Here is a 21,763-nt window from a genome sequence, read left to right on the forward strand (position 1 = left end):
ATTGAGCAAGTCATCGTCAATTTTATTATCCATTTTCTAAAATGAGCCTTTAAAAGATTCCGGACCGAATGGTAAAGAAAAAAATGGAAACAATGTAAGAATTTTGTCGTGCTTGAAATAATTGGTCTACAGGTGCTGTGCTCCTGAAATAATAGTGTATTGCTTGCTTTTGTGCGTGTGCGTTTGTACGGGCGTGTGTCTACGGAATACATCCGAAAAGTCTGCGGCTTTTCCATTTTCTTCCCTCAGGCTACCACGGCACCGGGGGAGAGCTGACGGTCAGTTCGGCCAAATACCATTCATACGTGCTGGAAGCCTTCCTCGAAGCCGGAAAGGAAATGGGATACAACATCGTGGACTCCAACGCCGGGGAGCAGACAGGTGGGGAAAGGCACCTTGTTTATATCAAGACCAATGTCCTTTACGTTATCAGGTGTAGAAAATCGGGTTAAGGACGCAATTGGCAGGCTTGCTGAGGGGCTGAAAATGTGCCCTTTCCCAAAAAAGCGTTATCAAACACATGTACCGTCATATCCAGAAGCTTGCGGTATGCGGATGCACGAAAAAAAAAAAGAAGTTATTTCTGTGTTGCCTCGTTGGCCAGTAAGCGGGCATTTTTCTGGAGGATGTAGCACACCTGTTCCTTTTTTTGAAATGCATATTTTTACCTCTATTGCTCTATCACGTAAAATTAAATGTTTCTTCAGGAACCCATATCCCACAAACTTAATAAGATGTCCTGTATCTAACCTACACGAGCCAGTTTTTGTCTGCTGCTAAACGTGCATAAATTTTACCTTTACGATTTTCTGCACTTTAGGTAGGACTCATGCATCGCTAAGGCCGAGGATGCTTCAATAAATACGCAGCCTTGCTGAAAAGTTCTCGGCCTAATGAGCTGGCTGCATAACCATGTAATGGGACTTTTCTTCACCCCTGAATGCTCCAATAGCTGCACTGGAGTGGACGTCTGAGCCCTAGAGAGTTGGAAACTCTGGGGCCCCATACCAACTTCTAGTAGGAAGCAGTAGCCCCCATGCCGGAATGGAAACAATGGATCAAGCCTGCACATTCACACTCAGTTACGTGAACAAGCATGGGACGAGAACTCTAATGGAGTGACGACTCTCGCTCTCTGAAAGCTTAAGGGTATAATTTTAGGACGCTCGTCGCCTTATACTGAGTTCCCATCATTTTAATGAGCAGCCCTCCATCTTCCCTAACTGAAGGAAGAGTAGATGCGGGGCACCTAATTTTAGAAACGCCCTTAGCCTCTCCTTTGGTAATCAGGACCTAAGAGCGACAAGGAGCCGCTTATACGAGTATAGTGGCGAGAATGTGTCTATAAAATTGAAAATACATTAGTATATTCCAACATTCAAGCAAGCACCCATACGTTTGTATTATTTTGGAGGTGCGCGTGCTTACATGCGTCTGTTTCGTACTTATCTCTTGCTGTTACACTGTTCTAGGCGCCTTGGAAGGAAAACACGGTTGGTCTGGCAAAGTGAAGCTGTATACTTGCAATATCAGTGGCCAGCGTTCGCTTTTCTCTAGCGCTTTCTATCCGCGTTAATCTTTCTTTGTTCCATCGCATCTCGACAGTTCTTTTATACGAAATAGAAATGAGCACTGCTGAGCGCGCTTGGTGGCGGACATCAATATTCGGTTGAAAATGATCTAACGGACGCTGTGTCATTGAGACAGAATACAGCAGACGGAAGCGTTCAATTTTAGCACGCTCACACATCACCACGCAACCTCAGCCGCACTGAAAATAAGCCTATTGAAGTCATCGATCCTGCACACTGCGAATGAAGTGTATAGCGTGGTAGAGGCCACCATCTTGAACTGCGTGTTGCTGCAGCTGCCAGAGTCGTCCTTCTGCACACCTGTGCCAAGCGAGAGGATGTAAAGTGAAGCATGCGTTCAGGGCAATAAGCGAGGCAAGGAAGCATTATCTTTACACCCACCTTAAGAAGAGAACGCTGCAAAGTAGGCCTCGCCGGCCTCTTTAGTAAGGCGTGTTTGCGTCCCAGTTCAGTAAGCGGCTCATAAATCATCTCAATTAGGCAAGGATCGTTTAAAAATTTGGCATTAAGGCTCTTTTAATATCCTAACTATGCTTTCGCATATAATGTCTGTCTCCATTGCCTTGATTTGTGACGATGACAACACAATATTCTGAACAACAGGGAGACGCCCCACCTTTGGTTGAATCCGTGTTCTGGTGCCTGTATGCGATACCGGTAATAACAGTTCTCGAGAAACGTGAACAAGATAACAAAACGACTTGGAGAAAATGGGCACAGGCCGAGGCAGCATGGGATATCGATGTCTGGTGTACACGCTTCAAAATATCGCAGGGTTCTGCCCGAACCAGTTCACGATGCGTGGCAAGGAGCGATGGTCGACGTCGAAGGCGTTCGTGATTCCCGTGGCTGGAGATAGACCCAACCTTCACGTCTCCCTCTTCTCCATGGCGACCAGGGTGAGTTGGTTTAAAGCTCCTGGGTGCCTTCACCGTCTGAATAAACAACTGAAGAGAGAGGCGAAATTGGGGGTAGCAAGTTTATTATGTCACCTATCGTTTTCTACCGCGTCAGTTTGGTTGTAGTGGAATATGATGGGTCGCAGTCGTTGAAGAGCAAATCCTGGCACCAGCTACTGTACAATGATAAATAAAGATTCCGCAAAATGCATACGTTGCGGCAGTCTCTTTAATTAACATTACAGTTGGTAAAATACTTAGGGGAATCCCCCAAGGTGGAGTAGATTTGTAATAAGGGAGTAATTACTCATTGACATCCACCCGAGCGCAGCCTTACGGCTACAAAGAAAAGTTATACAGCTTTCTCAGAAACTTCGTAGTTAAAGAAAAATTCGTCCTGGTCCGGGGTTCGACCAATCGAATAGAGCAGTCGCTCTACCAATTTAGCTAACCGGGACGGCAAGCTTATGGTAGGGCGAGAGCGAATTGATCAATAACTCGAAGTGAGAACTGTGTGGGTCAAATACTTAGGGGAATCCCCCAAGGTGGAGTAGATTTGTAATAAGGGAGTAATTACTCATTGCCATCCACCCGAGCGTAGCCTTACGGCTGAAAGAACATTACAGTTCTTGGTTCTTGTGCGCTGTGACGGCAAGTATCAAGGGTGTCTACAATCTTCTGCTTATTCCTAGTATTCTAAAAGCCGATGTCGATAAAGAGGGCTGATAATTTGCGGCCAGTGCTTGCGACTGGACACAGTCACACGCAGAGTACCAGCAAGGCCTCCTCTATCACAACTAAATAAACTGGATAGCCTGGAATGCTACCATGTTCAGTGTTTATTGTAATTTAAAACAAGCCCCCATGGTTCAGAACTCGCAGAACTTGTAGCTAATTTCCTGATGGCTACTGCTACGCTCCAAAATTGGTTAATATCGACCTCTGAGGACTAATTCCTCGCAGTTTTACTTCATTCATAAACCGGAAATGGTTACACGGTTTTTAACTCGAACGCCCAGTCTTCTGGGGCACATTGAGGCTTAAAATCCTTATAAGAAAATGTTGCTGTCTGAACAGTGTTACAGATTTACGTTTTCGCGAAATTTACAGTCACAGAGAGGTTATTACGAACGCACAGGAATGCTGCACAGGCTATAAGGAATGCTGCACAAATGGTCCTTAAGCACAGAAACACAGTATGAAGTACTCCTTCAGAACTTCTGTCCTTGCACCAGAATTCGGTCACATATTCAACCACACGCAATAAACCAGCCGCATAAATCAGCCTTTTCCACTGTGAGCAGCAGCAGTCCCTGACATCGTTACCTACAGTACAGTTCTTAAATGCAGAACACATGCGAAAACGCGTACTTTTGAGTGTCTAACACGGCAATTCAAGTTCAAATGCATCGAAATTCGTCGAAGCATAAAGCACTCTCAGCCAGCTTGCGAAAGCTCGTTAAGCTGCTAGCGTTGTGGGGAACCAACGTCCCTGGAAAATTAGAGGCATAAACAGTGCAGCTAACAAGTGAAACAAAGGAAGGTTTTTAGGGCGGTGCCAGATAGGGCACTCTTCTTACTTGAGGTTTTTGTAATTGATTTGAAACATTCTTAAAGCGGACAGACTGGCGGGCGAAAATCTAAAGCCAGTTTTTGATATCCACTTCCCCACCACATGGAACACAACGAGGTGTGCTCCGGCCTAATTTTCACCATCTGGGGTTCTTTAACGTACAGTGAGAACGCGGAGCACAAAGAAATTTCAAGTTTAGTCTTCATAAAACTTCCGCCCCTGCAACCAGCATACGAATCCGCGAACGTGGTGTAAGCAACAAAAGGTTTTTGCCAATGGGCCAGCGCGAAAGGTGCACAAAAAAAACGAAGGCAAAATGCGCAGGAATTTAAATGCAATCAATAGTTTACCCATTTTTTTTTTACCTTCATCCTACAGGTGCTATTCGAAGGGAAGCGTGCAGTGGGCGTCACCTTCATGAAAGACGGCGTTGAACAGACCGCGCTCGCAGCCCGTGAGGTCATCCTGTCGGCGGGGGTCGCCAATTCACCCAAGCTTCTCATGCTGTCTGGCGTTGGACCAAAGGAACACCTCCGAGAAATGAAGGTATGATGGTTTTTCCAGGCTGTGAGAAGTTAATTTTGATGCAGCATCTGTCACTGGCAGTGTGGAATGCAGAAATTTGCCCCGTCAAGAGATGCGCGTTAAAGCACCAAGCATTTTCTCTACTGCCTGTATTCACTGGCTTTGAAACCACGCCCGTCTTTTCTGAGGCGAAATTTGTCGTGACTCCTGCGTGCTACCATTATCAGCGCATTGTATGTACCGCTTCACAATGCCGACATTTTGAACAGATCAAGGGCGATACATATAAGAACAAGTGCCTGTTGGCGAATGACATTTCAAGGGCTCAATTTAGCTTACTTCTTACGGCGTTAAGCGTTTTAATGCAAAATTGTACCAACAGCGGCGCGGTGAGAACATACAGTCTTTGTCAAAAGTTTAGAGCCCAGGGAGGTTTGCTTCTAGGACTTGCAGTGGGACTCCTGTAACATTCGTGGTAGTCCTACCCATTTGAGGAGGCAGGACCAGAAATATTCTTACCTTCAGCAAATTTGGAGCGCTGGAGATGCATTACGAACCAGACAGTGGGATCCAGACGCAACCCCCTGGGCTGCCTTTGTTGCATCAGTGCTTGCATTCGTTCACCTAGCACCCCAGGTGGTCGAAATTTCCGGAGCCCTTCACTAAGGCGTCCCTCATAGCCTTAGTTGCTTTGGGACGTTAAAGCCAGATAAACCAACCAACCAACCATTCACCTGGCCTCTACGCATGCGGATTCAGCAATACTGATCTCTGATTTAGTCAAAATCATTTAGACTGTGTGACAAAATAGTGGCTGCGCTTCACTGCGTCGTGTCCATTGGAATGAGGTCGCAGACAAATGATTTGTACTGTGGGCAGTGCCTGCGACAAAATAACGAAATAGAGTAGGCTGAGGAAGAAAACACTCACAGCTTACTATCAGCCGACGTGATAAATCTCAAACAAATAATAAAGAACAGGCTGATGATGTTACGGCACCCAACGGGGCGATATTTGACTTCCTCGATTTTGTAGAGTAATCCGGTGCATAGATGATTTCGTTCGTGTTCGAGTAACATTTTACATTGTAGTATGACAAACTATAGAAACTTTTATGATCACAGTCTTAAGACAAATAAAGTGGTACATGTTTGCACTCCTCATGTTTACAAGTTACCTGTTTATTCTCTGAACGATTTCGGCCCTGCGTACTGCACTGCAATAAGCAAGGAGCGCTTTGGCCTAGTTGGTAAAACATAACATACCATAAATGCAAACCCACTGTAGCGAACAGACAACTCTAATAAGGAAGACATCGCCAGGAACTGAAGTCGACCAATCTAAATTGATTTCCATAGAATTTTGAAGTCTCGGTCGAAATTCTCGGGGTAGCCCGATTTGCTTCTACATCCTTAACTGGAGCACTTTTAGCACCTCTGAAGACGAAATTTACTTTAAACACGGAGAACGAGAGCGGTCGTCTCCCTGCAAGAACATTGAGTGCCACGGTATAATCTCCCCACAACATGGCTCAGAAGCGCACTACGCGGCCTGAAGAATTTTGACGGGGCATGTAAGAATGGAGACGGTGGAGAGGAAAATAACGCAGCCTCAGTCATACGCAGCGTAGCTGAAATGGTAGCGTGAATACACAACGTGTCAGCTGGCTGAGAATGAGTTGGTGACAGCGAAGACCGAAGGTTCGCTGTGTGAACGTACAGTGCGGAAACTGCTGGTGCATTTCGCTGCACCGATGGCTTGCTGTTATATACATAATTGGCTTGCTGTTATATACAAGATGTCTCACGAAATCCCGCCACAAATATTTTAAAAACCGTTTTTTTTTTTTGCTGATAAACAATGGTTTTTTTGTGGCTTAATGATTCCAGTGCTGGCGCACGTTAGAAAACAGGCGAAAAATGTTAAAGGTGCACTGAAGAGGATTCTGAACTTGTCTTTTTGCCGCGGGAACTCGATCTACACGTTCCGAGCATTCTTAGAAACTGCGACTTATTGCCCTGTGTGGCCGATTTCCGTAATTAAATCGAATGAACGTCCGGCTCCCGCTTTTATTTTTTGAATTCTCCCCATACGGTGGGCGGAGTCGACCAACGCGTTAAGTATCTTTCAGCAGCTCCGTGGAGGCTTTGCTTTCGCTTAATTTGATTTTTTGGTTTCCGTGAATAAATAGTTTCATTCGCAGATAATATAGCCGCAAAATAAGCCCGCAGAAATAAAAATACGCGCGGACTATTTGTTACTACGGACTACTACCTATTACTGCGCCAATGGCAGAGAGGCAAGCCGCCACGGGAATAGGTGAAAGGCATGCCACGCGTTGGTCGACTCCGCCCACCGTACGGGGGAGAATTAAAAAAAAGAAAGGCGGGAGCCGGACGTTAATTCGATTTAATTACGGAAATCGGCCACATACAGCAATAAATCGAAGTTTCTAAGAAAGCTCGGAACGTATAGATCGAGTTCCCGCGGCAAAAGGACAAGTTCAGATTCCTCTTCAGTGCACCTTTAACTAGCAAAGGTGTTATCTAAACTCTAAAAGTTAACATTTTACTTTTACAGATAGACGCCTGATTGCAACCAGAGATTTGTAGCGGACCGTTACTAGTAGCCATATCAGTTTTTAGAACTTCGAAAACTCGGTAGCCCCTCCGCTGTGGTTCAACAAATTTCTGCCACTTTTCGCACCATTCAACAACTGTACACCGGTGCGTCACTCCGAGGCGCACGTACCACGTGACATTCCTTGCCCCGCCAGCACTGCGGTGCTCTCCCTCCTCGCCACTTCTCTGGGCGAGCTCGGCCGCGGCGGAAAATATCACGTGGAACATACGGCACTGAGTGAAGCGATTTGGTGGACGTCGCTCTGCGCTCTCTGCAGGCGCGCAGTTTTCGAATAGAGCAAGAAATGGTCAAAATATTCACAGGCGCCCACAGGCTTAACACGAACGATGGAAAGCTTCGCTTGGACTGCCGCCAGCGCCACGAAGCGACAGTCATCGGGTGCCAGAAAATGATCACGGTGCGTTTACAGCGACTGACGACAGTTGGTGCAACTAACAGCGAAGCACAACTAAGCAGTGTACATATAAGCAGCGCAGCATTTATGAGAAGATGTTCCAATTAGCCCAGTCCCAAGCACTTCTTGACAGTTGGTGCGCCGCTCGCTTTGACTGCTTTTTCGTTTGTTTAATCGCGGAAGTGTGCCTGCTGGCGTAATGTAATATCGCGGGAACCCTAAATTGCGCACTAAGCTGCCTAAATTCGCGCGCCTTGCGAGTTTAGTCAGAAGGCTGCCGATCTAAAAAAAATCTTATGAGCAGTGTGGTGCGATTAAAAGTTCAACCACACCTGCCTAAACTTCGGGTAGCGCACCACACTGCTCATAACGCTTTTGTTAAATCGGTAGCCTTCGCACCAAACTCGCAAGGCGCGCGAGTTGAGACAGCTTAGCGCGCAATTTCGGGATCCCGCGTTAAGAAAACTGCAACGCGTTTCACCGGCGTGCAAGGCCGCATCAGCGAGCAAAACCCGGAGAAACGCTCCTTTAATAAGCGCGCTCTCTAGAACAGGGCGATCGGGCACAGGCAAAAGAGCAGTAGAAGCGAGCTACGCACCAGCTGTCGACAGCCGCCGTAAACATACCGAGAGCATTATCTCGCACCCGATGACTATCGCTTCACGGCGCTGGCGACAGTGAAAGCCACGCTTTCCATCATTCGCATTAAGTCTATGGGGCGCCTTTACTGTCAGCAGCAAAATATTGCGGGACGTCCAGCACGTGGCAGAGCGACGCAAAACTACCTTGCAGCGCCATCTGCCGCCTCCAAACATGTTGTCGAGGCTCAGGGAAATTGCGTTTGAAGCACGCTTTGCGCATGCCTATCCTTTCTTCGCTATCAAGCATGCCTTGACGCTTGCTTCCCCGTGACGCGCTTATCAGTGTCATGGAAGCCGTTGAGGCGCTGTGTGACGTTCGCAGCCAGTCCTTCTTGGGCTCGCGCGAGCGATCGCAGCACTGTTCACCATCGCAGCAGCCGAAACAGACGCGCAACGATGGTGACACAGCGATTCATTGCCAGCGTCGAGTGGCAATAGCGGATTCCGGCGAAGAACGCGATGAGACTAGCCTGATAGCAAAGAAAGGACAGGCATGCACAAATAATGGTTAACGCGGAAGTGCTGTGAGCCTCGACATCAGGCGTAGTCACGGCAGATGGCGCTGGAATGCAGTTTTGCGTCACTCCACCACGCACTGGACGTCCCGCAATATTTTGCTGCTGACAGTACAACTACAGCGCCGAGGGAATTCTAAAAACTGACATGGCGGCTACTCTGTCGACCGGCTACAAATTTCTAGTTGCAATGAGGCGCGCGTCGGTAGTAATTACCACGTTAACTATTAGAATTTAGTTAATCAGTTTAGTAGCTCACACGAGTCTGCTGTTTTTAACTTACGTCCGCCAACACTTGTGTACTGTGCTTCAAAAAGCTCTTTTTCTGAAAAAACATTTTTAAAAATTAGTGGCGAGATTCCTGAAACACTTGCTATGCGCCAGGTTCCGTGAAAATAACCGTTAATACGAGACTGCGTCGTTGGTACACTGCGTCGTTACTCTGGTTGCGTTGTGTTCTGCAGGATAAGCTTTCATTTATATGTTTTGGCAGTTTTTTTGAGCCAGATCAGCAGTTACGGCCAGACAAAGCTTTGTTTAACAATTTGAAGCGGATCTCCACAGCGGATCGCAAAGGGCAAAATAATACGAATCTATTCTAATTCTATTGTCCTCCCTGCGTCGCTGTCTGAAAGGCGCCGTTCCCCTGTTATAGCTGGGCTAAACGATTCAGCGCGGGGGATGTTAACAATGGGATAGGACCTAAGACAAAGAACGGTTACGTTAGGCCGAACGAGATTGCTTTTTTATTTATCTACCTATTTATTCATTACCTAGATGCGGCAGGAGGGGGAAACTGTGCAGTTTTACGTGTTCAGGGTCCGTAGCCGACGTGTGACTTACGGTGGCCCATTCGCCGCCAACGCAGATCCCTGTTCTGGCTGACCTTCCTGTAGGCAGCGATCTTCAAGATCACGTTATCGTCGGAGGCATCGGTGTGCACCTCAGGGACCCGTACAACATCGGAGTCTCGGGGGTGAAGGCGGCGCTCGACTACTACCGCTACAACACGGGTGAGGCTACACGCATAGGAAGCCGACAAAGATATCTACACGAAAGTACTTGCAGTATAGCCTGGGCACGTATAAGTGTCGGTGAGCTGCCATCGAAAATAACCTGGATGTTGGTTAGCCTGTCATTCAATCGCGCGCTGCTTACGTTGTATCACCATATTACGGGAAGGTGCTTTTTCACTGATCATTGATGACCTCTCTTGTTTAATGTACAGGCAAATACTACCTTAATGACACGTGGAAATGGTAACTTTTGATACAGCTCGCCTAGGTGCAAATAGGTACTATCGATGGCGAAAGATTTCAGCACGACGGAAAGGAAAGCGAAGCCGATATCACTGTTGCAATCGGTGGCTTGTGGCTTCGCTTGTGGAGGTGGAAAGCGGACTGAGGTGCTGTAAGATGTGGAAAATAAATCACTGTCAACGTTTACGTAGGCGTTTCCTTAAACGACTATAGAGACCTAATTTTATTGCGCGTTTTCTTCTATCAAACGCCCCGTTAAACATTAGATAGATGGATTACGGTGTTGTATTTGCCGAGAAGCGCTAAGTAATTTAAAATTTAATCTTTTCTCTGAGACTGTTTCGGTTTCGCCTTCACCAGCCGAACAATGACTGTGACGTCAAGTTGATGTTTTCGTCACGTTATGCAATAGAAAAACTGTAATATAATAGCTGATGTGCAGTTTTAATTTACTACGACGTTTAATCCAGCCTCATCGAAGACCTCGAATGACAAAAATTGACCCCTCAGCAACTATATAGCCGATTTTTTATGGCACGCATGATCTAAACAACAACTACGCGTCACAGCCATCGTTCGACTGAGGAAACCGAAACCGGAAGAGCTTGAAGAAGAAATTCAATTATAAATTATTTAGTGGCCGTACACGAATACCACAGGGTGTTCTATGCACATGAATGTCTAACGCATCGTTTGAAAGGAGAAAACAGGCAAGCAAAATGTTTGGTGTCTTTAGTTCTTTAAATACGAAATGGGGCATTTTTTTACAGTAGCTTTTCTACCTTCACTGATGTAGCATCTGACCGATTATTATTGTCGTCTACGTTGCAGGTAGAAGGTACCTGCAGGGCAGAAATGTTGACAATTTTTTTCCTCACTTGTTGCAGCATTATATTTCCTCCCTCCTGGTATTCACAATGCGCTACAATATAGGGCTGTTAATAAGCAAAAAAAAAAAAAATAACGTCCACGCAGTGTTATATATTTCCAGAGACTTCAGGATATCGCCGAGCGATAACATTGATATATATCACATAGCGAAATCATAAGAAATTCATGGTGCACTGCAACAATACGGAAGAAAAACTAAACAAATCGATGTCATTGAATCACTTAGGCGATTATATAAAATGGAGAAGCGGCTCTTCATTTGTTAAGGTGCTAGAGTCACTCAACGTTGCAGCACTCGACACTCCTCACCGCTCTTCCACAAGTTGCGGTGGTGCAAGACATGAGCAGTTTGCGCCAGATCTTACCAAACCCGTAGCCAAATTTCGTATAAGAAAACACGGGAAGAGAAGCTTTCGATTTCTGCGAAACTTGCACACAATTGGGCTTTTTGAACAGAGTCGACCAATCAGGGAAACGACAACAATCTGTCAAGACAAAAACATTTACTGGAAGCTTCCCACATTCCAGTAGACAGCGTTGCTATTTTCAGGACCGATTTTGTCTACAAATTTACTAAACTTAGCCGCTGGCTCTGACGGAAGGAAAGTTACACCCTCAAGGTAGCCTTTCACTAAGTGCAAGGTAGTACAGATATAGCTAGGCGTATACTCTTACAAATAATATATCGGAAAACCATACATAGAAACGGGTGATTTCTCGAGGTACAAATAATCAAATTTGCTAAAAGTTTCGCTTCAGTTTGAACGCTGTGAATCGGCTCACCATGAGGGGCTATTTATTTATGAAACCGGCGTCAAACAAAAGAGTCTAGTAAAAGGAGAGGCCCAGTTCATCCTGTCTGCCAGCCCCAGTACTCGGAGAGTGTGGTGGCGCGGCGTCTTTCGTGAGCAGGGATAGTTTTGTTGTGAAGACAGAAATGAACACTGCGCGGTATAGTTTACAGTCATAGTGAAGACCACCACAATGACGTTCTGCACAGGTTCGTGGACCCTGCCTGGTGGTGCCGAGGCCGTGGCGTTCGTTAAGACCAAGTATGCGAATGCGAGCGACGACTACCCGGACGTCGAGATCATGCTCATCGGTGTGCCACCGAGCTCGTCCTTCGTCGAGAGATATCTTACCGGGCAGGGTCTCAAGCAGGAGGTGAGGCACGACGAAGGCGCCTGTGCTGGCAAATAGTACTGGACTTAAAATGGACACTAAGGAAATGCCGCACAACTGGAGTTTTTCTGTAAAAATTTACTTTATAGCCCTGCTTGTAAGCAAATTTGCTCGGCAACAAAAGGTGCGCCCATTGTTTACAAAAATAGATTTCAAAAGCGGAATATTTTTCTCGTTTTTCCATTCAAAAACAGTGACGTAAATGCCGAAAGGGACTCTGTGATCGCCATTTGCCAGTGAAAGGGCATGTAGCACGCCTCGGGGATCCGCGTTTCATTGCCTTGACGTCAACACATTTTCCTGGTGACAGCGAGCGGGAGTAGCGGCGATAACTGTATTTAGTTTTTTCACACATTCTACGTTTTAAAAGCTTTGTTTTGAGAGAAAGTAGCCTAAACGTCATTAGGTTGAGGGAAATGGAAAGTTTAATGATTACTAGATATATTTGGCGGGCAGTTACCTTGACAGGTTGCTGCAAATGAGGGTGAAAAAAAAAACAACGAGTCACGTGCGCACAAAACACTCGCGCACTCACAGCGCACAGGATTTTCAAACGAAACTTGTAAAGCCTTTGAGCTTAGGGTAATTTAACAAGGATTTTATTCCAGCCGCCGCAGTGGCTCAGTGCTTGTGGCGCTCGGCTGCTGACCCGAAAGACGCGAATTCTATCCCGGCCGCGGCGATCCCATTTCGATTCAGGCGAGATTCTAGAGGCTCATGTACTGTGGGATATCAGTGCACATGAAAGAACCCGAGGTGGTCGGAATTTTACCAGAACCCTCCAGTATCGCGCCCCTCAAAGCCTTAACCGCTTTGGGACGTTAAATATCGCAATATAAAAATGAAATGAAGTTGTTATTCCACACGACGCCGAAGCTGAATTACGACATAGACCAATTACATGCTTACGGTCCAGGCGGAGACCGGTCCAGGTGGAGACGTACAGCACTTTCTAACGATCTGCGGGACGCTGCAGAATTACCGCACCACCAGATCAAGTGTTCAAGGTCTGCCTGGACCACCTGTTGGGCACAGTGGAGAGATGGAAGAAATCGATTTTGTGGAGGAAGTAGTTATAAGATGCGTAGCGTCTAGGTGAATCCGATGCAGGCAATCGAGGTCATGCCTAGCTAGGTTGCATGACGTGCGGAAGGCACCCGTGGGTTCGATGCGGTGTAGAGAGTGTGCTGACGCTCAGGGTCAAACCACGGAGAGAACTGAACTAGCCAGGCTGGAGCAGCCATATATCTCTCGCCAACAGTTCGGAATAAAGAAATGGGTATCCCCCAGATGAATCACCACAGCATCGCTACGGTAACCTCTAAATGAAGGCTGACTTCAATTTGTCCTCACTGTCCCTTTAAGGCTTCTGCGCGTGACTTTCAGATGCATAGTCCCTTGCCCCTCTTCGAAGAAAAGAAATGAACAAAGAAAAACTTGGTAATTTGTTTTATTACGTGTCATGAGGGTGCACACCTAGTTGTAAAGCATATATTTGCAGTATTGATTTCCTGTTCTTTTCTAGGTAATTAACTGGGGTTTGTGCGTAGAAGGATTATTTCAATCTCAACCATCTCCTGCATTTATAAGGTCTATTCAAAGTAAGGTGATCACTAATATCGCACCATCGTCCACTGTACCACTTCTGAAAATCTCAGCTGGGAGCTACGGCGCTAGTTTATGGCCTACTACTCAATAAAGTTCCATGCAGCAACGAAATGGAGATCAAAAATCAGAAAACGAATATCGAATATCGTGATTAATATTTTCGAATATCGAGATTGTATATCAAAAAGAATATATGAATCAATATCGTCATAATCATCATCAACGAAACTGCGTGCACTGCAGGACAAAAAAAAAAGCCTTGCCTGTTTATTTGCAGTCACCCTTTCGGCCCCAGCCGCAGCCTCCCCATCACCGAAACGTTCTATTACAGCCGCCCACCGGACTATGTCATCCCCTGCGTGGAGTGATCATATCGAATAGCCACGCTATTTACCATGACCCTCTATACGCAGTTCAGATACGACGTCCTAGTGTACGGACCTATGACGTCATGGATTGTATGGTTCTGTGACGTCCTATACAAAGCCTGTATAGGTTCTCATAAAGTCTCTTAGTGATTTGTGCGTGGCGCTGTGCAGGTGTACGATCAGTACTACAAGCCATACCGCGGGGAGCCGTCCTTCCACATGATACCCATGGTGATGCGGCCAAAGTCGCGTGGTTTCGTCAAGCTGCGCTCAACCGACCCCATGGACCCACCCATCATCGACCCCAAGTACTACAGCCACCCGGACGACGTCAAAGTTATAGTGGAAGGTTGGCCTCTCATTTGATGGCTTACTTGAGAGTGATTATTTCTCTGTCTCATTCATACTGCATGAAGTGGCTCGGAGGTAATTTGTAGGAAATGGAAGCTTACAACAGTTGATAAAGTTGGTTAAGAAGCCTAATGGCGGCAGAGACAGTACAGAGAGAAGTGAAGCGAATGGATCGCTGCCGTGCATAAGGCGGCACGATATCACTCCATTGCTGCCGTTGGAATAAATCTTATCTTTGTTTAAGCAGCACACAAGCCAAAGCGCATACCTTTGGACATGAGGAGATGGGCCCAGCGTTACAACTGTTTCACTGGGTAATTCCTGAGTAATGCGGATCAAAACCAACCATTTGCATTGAAACGATTAAAAAAAGTGTTGAAGGACGAATCCTCGACACGAATTAACGCTTTATAACTCTATAATGACACTTTGCGGTTGGCATGCTTTCCTTTCCCATTTTTTTAAGGCTGGGGTGTTTATCACTGCAATTTGTGTAAGCCAGGACATCTTCTCTGTTCCTCTTCATCGCGTGGTACAAAATGCAAAACAGGCAGACGTAGCAGTGAGGAAAGCGCTGTGAGATTTTTAGGTCTTGATATCAATGAGATGCCTGCGTTTGTGAAAAATTGCACATAGAGCTGAGTGAATTAGGTTTGCATGCACTGCAGGCAACTGCATTGATTAAAGCATGCGATGAGAAATTTGTGGTCAGTTATTTGAAAAATAATGCATAATTTGGATGTAAAAAATGCTCCTGAAAGATTACAAGAGGCATACGTACATGCCATGTTTTTCTGCCGAGTTATAATGCGCTGATAATTTCTGGTGATGCCGGTGATGTAGGCAGCGGTACACGCGTTCCTGACATCTCTCGAGGCCCGGGAATATCGGCGTGCATTTTCACACGACCGCCTTAGGAGCAAGTAGATCTGACCTAAATGTTAAAGGTGCACTGAAGAGGAATCTGAACTTGTCTTTTTGCCGCGGGAACTCGATCTACACGTTCCTAGCATTCTTAGAAACTGCGACTTATTGCCCTGTATGGCCGATTTCCCAAATTAAATCGAATTAACGGCCGGCTCCCGCCCTTTTTTTTGAATTCTGCCTCCTACGGTGGGCGGAGTCGACCAACGCGTGGAGTGCCTTTCACCCAGTCCCGTGGCGGCTAGCCGCTCTGCCATCGGCGGAGTAATACGTAGTAGTCCGTAGCAGCAAATAGTCCGCCCGTATTTTTATTTCTGCGGGGTTATTTTGCGGCTATATTATCTGCGAATGAAACTATTTATTCACGGAAACCTAAAAAACAAAATAAAGCGAAAGAAAAGCCTCCACGGAGCTGGCTGAAAGGAACTTCACGCGTTGGTCGACTCCGCCCATCGTACGAGGCAGAATTCAAAAAAAAGTGCGGGAGCCGGGCGTTAATTCGATTTAATTAGGGAAATCGGCCATACAGGGCAATAAGTTGCAGTTTCTAAGAATGCTAGGAACGTGTAGATCGAGTTCCCGCGGCAAAAAGACAAGTTCAGAATCCTCTTCAGTGCACCTTTAACGCCGACGATGTAGGCAAGAAAGAGAGAGAGAGAGAGAGACCTCGAACGCACGGCGTGCGTGAGCCCGCGCTAGTGGAAATCACGGCCTTGACGATTAAAAGCTGTGGCACTCGACGGCCTTCCATTACAGCGCCGTCTGCATTTATCTTCTCGAGATCGACGTCGACATTACGCTATGTCTCTTGCGGGACACAGAATTATCAGTGGCTGCGTTAAGTCTGTGCAGTGAGAGTCGCTGAAAGGTCGGCTCAATGCCGTTGCTGCAAATTAAAACATGCACGCAACGTGCCTCATAATAATACAAGCTGAATTATAGGTGCTATGGACGTTCGATAAGAAGCAAACGTAAGACATGTTATGTCTTATGCTCCATAATTTCATCTTTTCGATCGAAATCAGCCACGAGAAAGTGGCGCTGAAGGAAATCGTGTTCAAGTAGACAAGCTAAAAATATGTCGCTTTTTCAGGATGCGGTATGGACGATGTTTTAAGATCTGATGCTCATTGTGACTGTCTATGTTTTGCAACAGAAGAACGCAATTCAATATTATGCGTAAAAACAGGAGAGGAACTTCTGAAGTTCATGACAGAAACGGACATGCCCACAGTACACTTATGCAAAATGTCATTCGAGCGATAACTGAGGAATGTCAGAATAAATATCAGAATTTAATATAGACTCAAGAATTTCGTATCAATCACTTTCAGTAAGTGAATATTAATAGATGGTCTTCTGATCAGGTTCCCTTAACGTCACGCGCAAGCTGAAGGCTCCGTCCTAGGTACTTTCCTCTTCCTAGTATGAATTATTGACTCGCCGCAGCACCTTTCTAGCAGTATGCTTATATTTGCCTTCGACTGCATGATCAACCACTCAGTTAGTAACCTTACTCATCAAAATGCCCTTTAAATGATCTTCAGTGGGTTCAAAAACTGAGATATGATTGGCTAACGGCATTGGACTAACCCGTACAAATACATGCTGATGTCACACCACAGGCGCAACCCGTTCTCCTTGTTTAACTGATGTACTTGCGTACCAATAGAGCTGATTCGATCACATAAATACTCAGGTATCACCGTAAGGCAGCACCTATTTTGGCGGGACAATATCATTAACGTAATTTTATTTGCAATAAAATCGTGGGGCTCCTGAAAATGCAATTTGCGTCATGCATGTAAGAACGCAAAAATTACTCACATGTCACAAATTGGTACGACGAAAATTAGAATAGGCATCCCTTATTTAGAGCCCGCACCAAGAATACCTCGTCGACACATCTGAAGCCGTACAAATTCACATCGCCCGTTTTATTAATTTCCAATATTGACCCGAAGCAAATCTGCTTACCTTGAAATCGCGATACAGCTTACGAAGTTTTACTTGACGTCACCGCATCGCAATCCTACCTCTACTCCATAAATTTTATTGCAGCCCGGTGGTTCCAAAACCATAGATTTGATCACCTCCGCTGCGCATATTACATGGCACCGGCCAACCTCTTTAGTTACTCTTCCACGCGCCCGCACAAGCGCATCAGTAGCCGCACTAGACGACCTTGGTAACTCCCGCCGCTACCATCACCTGCCCATCAGTCTTTAAAGCTGGCAATGCAACTCATATATCACTTTCGCCTATCGTGCTGAACCTTGATAATTACTTGACCCCTCGATGTACTCCGAGACTGGTTTTTAAGATAAACAAATCTAATGAAATAAAAAAAAACTACTCGTCACTTACGCTATCGATGGAACCACAAATCATGAGGTTTAACGTGTCGAAGCAATACATGAGATTTTAGCGGCGCGGTAATGGAGGGGTCCGCATAAATTGAGGACATCTGGTGTTTTCATTGCGCACAGTAATCGCACTCCACACAGGCGTTTTTGTACTTCTCCATGGAAATACGGCCGCCATGGCCGCGATCTAAACTGCGTCTTCGGGATCAGCAGCTGAACGCAAAAGACACGAGCTACCGCGGCCTCGTTCGTAGAGCGCATGAACTACACAACCCGTCCTCGCAAGAAAATCGAATGACTGCGCCTGTTTGAACCGACAAATGGGGCGTGCCCATGTGGCTCTTAACAGGGACACCCAGCCGAGGACCCATCTACACGCAATGTTGTGACTGCCCAGTAGGGTCACGTTGTAGGTTTCGGCGGCCTCACTACCTGTTAGGAGCGTCTGAAACAGTTTTCGCGGTTGAAAGTCGCGAACGCTTAAAACACACAAAGCTCTTTAACGTTCTGGGCTAATAAGCAAAGGATGCATGCTCGTAAGGTAGTTCACTTAAATCAACTGCAGACCTAGTTGGTCTAATACCACGCAAAGAAATGCCATACATCGGGAGACGATACAGGAGAAGCAGACGGGCCAACGCGCTGCTTACAACTGGTTCCTTCTCAGAAAGAAATGTGAAAGTCTTCATGGTACGGTACGTACAAACACAGCGCGTACTCGAGATTAAATCAGAAATATAATAATTTGAGAGCTAAATGGTTGGATCTCTTTATAAAACCGTTCACGCGTGGCGAGGTTTATAGTGCCCATTTAGGCTTCCTGTGTGAGCATAAAGGCTCTCTGCTTGAGCATGATCTTTCGATAACAGCTGTCACAAAAATTTTAATTTACAGTGACAATCTAGGTCTAGCATATGCAGGCCGTTGTCGCAAAAGGCGACTGCGCTGATGTGCAGCCGTGAGGTTGCTTATTAGCTGACAGATTCATTTTAGATTAGATGAAAGGATTCGATGATACCTCTCTTGGTTTAGTATCCACTGCGCTCCGAGTGCGCATATGGGGTGCCATTTAATGGGATGCCTTCTCCTGAGAACTGGCTACTTGTTGGTAGCTCTTTATGTTGGCTATTTTCCGACGTGACGTTTCCCGTTGCGATGTATTGCATTCGTAACGTATATTGGGGGTGAAGCGGTGCACTCCGCTGGTGGGCTGTTAAATAACGTTAGGCCAAACCACTTGAGCACTTTGGCATTTCGAATAAAGCCTAGTAGCACGCGTGCTCACACATGATACAACGAGAAAGAAACCTCTTCGAATCACGAGGCAATTTTCCAACCTTATCTAACATTACGGAGGGCATTTGAGACTACATACATGCTTTGAATGCTAAAGCACTTTTATTTAAAATTGTTTCCCACTTATTTTTTTTATTTTTCTCTTTTTTTATAATGAAAGACGAACTCACTAGCATGCATTCTTACGGCAGCGCTTATAATGTGGTATATTGTATTGTGTATCACAAAAATTGTATGCGGATTCAGTGGACGCAATGCTTCCGGCACCGATATACCGTTTCCCACTTTGTCCAGGACCAGGAGTCGATGTACTTAAGAGAGTTGAGAAGCGAATTGCTCGTACTATCGGTCAAATTTTTCTTTCTTGAACTGCACACTAAGACACCATCTGTGTCTACATAGGTGCACGATAAAAATCTTTTCGTGCCTTGCTCAATAAACTGTTTCCTGTGCCACAAACCTGAGACCATGAACACGTGTTTTTGGTCTGTTGGCATCCCAATTTTCTGGGGATGTTCTTCTGAGAACTTTAAAGAAAGAACTACCAGTAGATGCATATGGCATATGATTTTTACTTTTACACAACAGAAAACTTTCATTTCATGCATTATTGCTCCTGGGGCTCCCCAGGTTGTGGCAAAGAAGAATGCAGTTCAATAATGAAAAGGTAAAAATCAATTCTGAGCGTGAATATTTCATTGAAAGTGTTGTGCAGTTCAGGGAAGTGTATAGGGCACTACTGAACAGTTGGGCAGGACTGAAAAAAAATTAACATGCCGTGTTTGGCAAAGGTGAGCCGACGCGCATGACTGCGCCTGCTTGAACGGACAAGTGGGACGTTCAAACGAGCGCAAGCACGGCACGGCGAGTTTCGTTACCCATGGCCCAGATAATGCTTTCGCTTTAAAACCACTCTTAATGAAACCATGAGCATTCATAGAACTGTTTCTTTCCAGACAAAGATTCTTTAGGTGGTGCCTTGGTCTTGTGAGATGACGAGAAGAGCTGATTTCTTCATCTTGATGCAGGCCTCAAGGTGTGCAAGCAGATCGCCGACTCGGAGGCATTCCGCGCGCACGGCTCTAAGTTCTGGACGCCGCCATTCCCGGGATGCGAGCAACACGAGCAGTTCAGTGACGACTACTGGCGCTGCCTAGCCCTGTCGTTCGCAGCCACCGCTGCGCACCCGGCTGGGACATGCAGAATGGGAAGTGATAAACTGGCTGTCGTCGACCCAAGACTCAGGTACGCTTGCAAACACAAATGAGGGCAAAGGCATAGAGTTTCTTACTATTACCTAGAGGGAAAGCTGGCGGCGCGGCACTTCAGCCACCATGGACGCTCAAACCATCATGGGGCGGTGAGCTACTTGTTGCGAGACAGTCGTAGTTTTTCGGGAACACGGAGTCGCACTACTAAGGTGTTTCATTCCGAAAACGCTGTTCGTGTGTGCGCAAACGACTTTCGCGCAAACGCAGTGTGCAAAACCCATAGTAGTGAAAACGCGACGACACACGACGCCAATAAAAGGTTTTACTTTTCTGAAATGCCTTTAAAAACCTCTTATAGTGTTTAAGCAACAACATTTTTTGAAAACATATTTACTTTTAAAAGTGCGCTTGTTAATTACGAAATATTAGTTTTGTTGTGTTCATTACTTGGCCAATAGGAGAGCTAGCCATCCCTTATTTTGGGCGAACTTTGCACTTAAATGCTTTTCTGCTCGTTTGTTGCAATTTACAGACAGGATATTGAATGTTAGGACATTCTTGATTATCGAATAGCGTTTATTTTTGCATTATTTTTTGGCCAAAAGTTGAAGTTCTGCAGTCAGTAGCTCACCGCCCCATGATGCTTTGAGCGCCCATTGTGGCTGAAGTGGTCACGAGGGGTCTCCATTGAAACTCCCATAGACGGGCTGCCAGCTTTCCCTCTAGGTAATAGTAAGAAACTCTATTGGGCAAAGGTTAAACGAAAATAGGCTTAAAAGTACACGAACGTGGTGAATACACAACATCGTTTCAGAATCGACTGAATGCTTTGGGATCGATACCTTTTCCACAAACATGTCGTGATAAACTTCCACGTCGCTTGGGAGAGATTTTGTTGAAAAAGGAACAAAAAGTGCTTCCCAACTGAGGGTTGAACTAACAAGTCCGGCATTGCTCACTAGCACTTTATTGTAAGTACCATCAGATAACCTGTGGCGCGAATTGAGAACTTTTTTGCTTTATTACCAGACATGAACACACTAAAACATCATACACAGAACAATTCAGCCAGCTCAAAGCCAAATGTTCAGGTAGTAATGATAGTAGCGAGCAAGCCGTCATCCTTAAGTGGGATCAGGTTGCCGACGTCAAGTTCTCTCAAATGAATCAGGGATTCTAACCGTGACAGCCATTTTGCCACTGTACACTTAAATTTTTGCATTTGAACAAAGACGTGTACACTCTTACGAAAGTAGAGCCTGGCAGGGAGGGCATCTTGGTCGAAAGACAACCCAGCCATCCAGGAGCGCCAGAGGCTGTGTAGATCAATTAACAGGATGATTTCGACACATACGCCATTTTCGTTGTCTGTTGACAGGAACCTGATTCCGTGTGTATCCAACAGTAAGACTTTCTTTAGGGTTCTTTGTAATACGTCCCAAAACTAAACTCTTCCCAACAGTGTAGAAAAACATGGTCTATTGTCGCAGGCAGTTTGCATATTAAAGAAAGTGACCCCCATGAC

General features: G+C 45.8%; 1 protein-coding gene across 2 annotated transcripts in view; it reads left to right on the forward strand.

Annotated features, from left to right (window-relative positions):
• The window catches only part of LOC149361862 (uncharacterized), a 105,385-nt gene that overhangs the window by 77,513 nt on the left and 6,109 nt on the right, over positions 1 to 21,763 (forward strand). For both annotated transcript variants that reach the window (XM_089572857.1, XM_089572858.1), the window contains exons 4-10: positions 250 to 381; positions 2,367 to 2,491; positions 4,443 to 4,610; positions 9,651 to 9,795; positions 11,933 to 12,096; positions 14,262 to 14,439; positions 20,056 to 20,272. In XM_089572857.1, coding sequence (XP_089428983.1) covers positions 250 to 381; positions 2,367 to 2,491; positions 4,443 to 4,610; positions 9,651 to 9,795; positions 11,933 to 12,096; positions 14,262 to 14,439; positions 20,056 to 20,272 — 1,129 coding nt within the window. The remainder of the gene's footprint in view (positions 1 to 249; positions 382 to 2,366; positions 2,492 to 4,442; positions 4,611 to 9,650; positions 9,796 to 11,932; positions 12,097 to 14,261; positions 14,440 to 20,055; positions 20,273 to 21,763) is intronic.

The sequence above is a fragment of the Amblyomma mixtum genome, chromosome 2 (genome assembly GCF_055824585.1).
Source record: "Amblyomma mixtum isolate Tamu chromosome 2, ASM5582458v1, whole genome shotgun sequence".
Taxonomy (NCBI): domain Eukaryota; kingdom Metazoa; phylum Arthropoda; class Arachnida; order Ixodida; family Ixodidae; genus Amblyomma; species Amblyomma mixtum.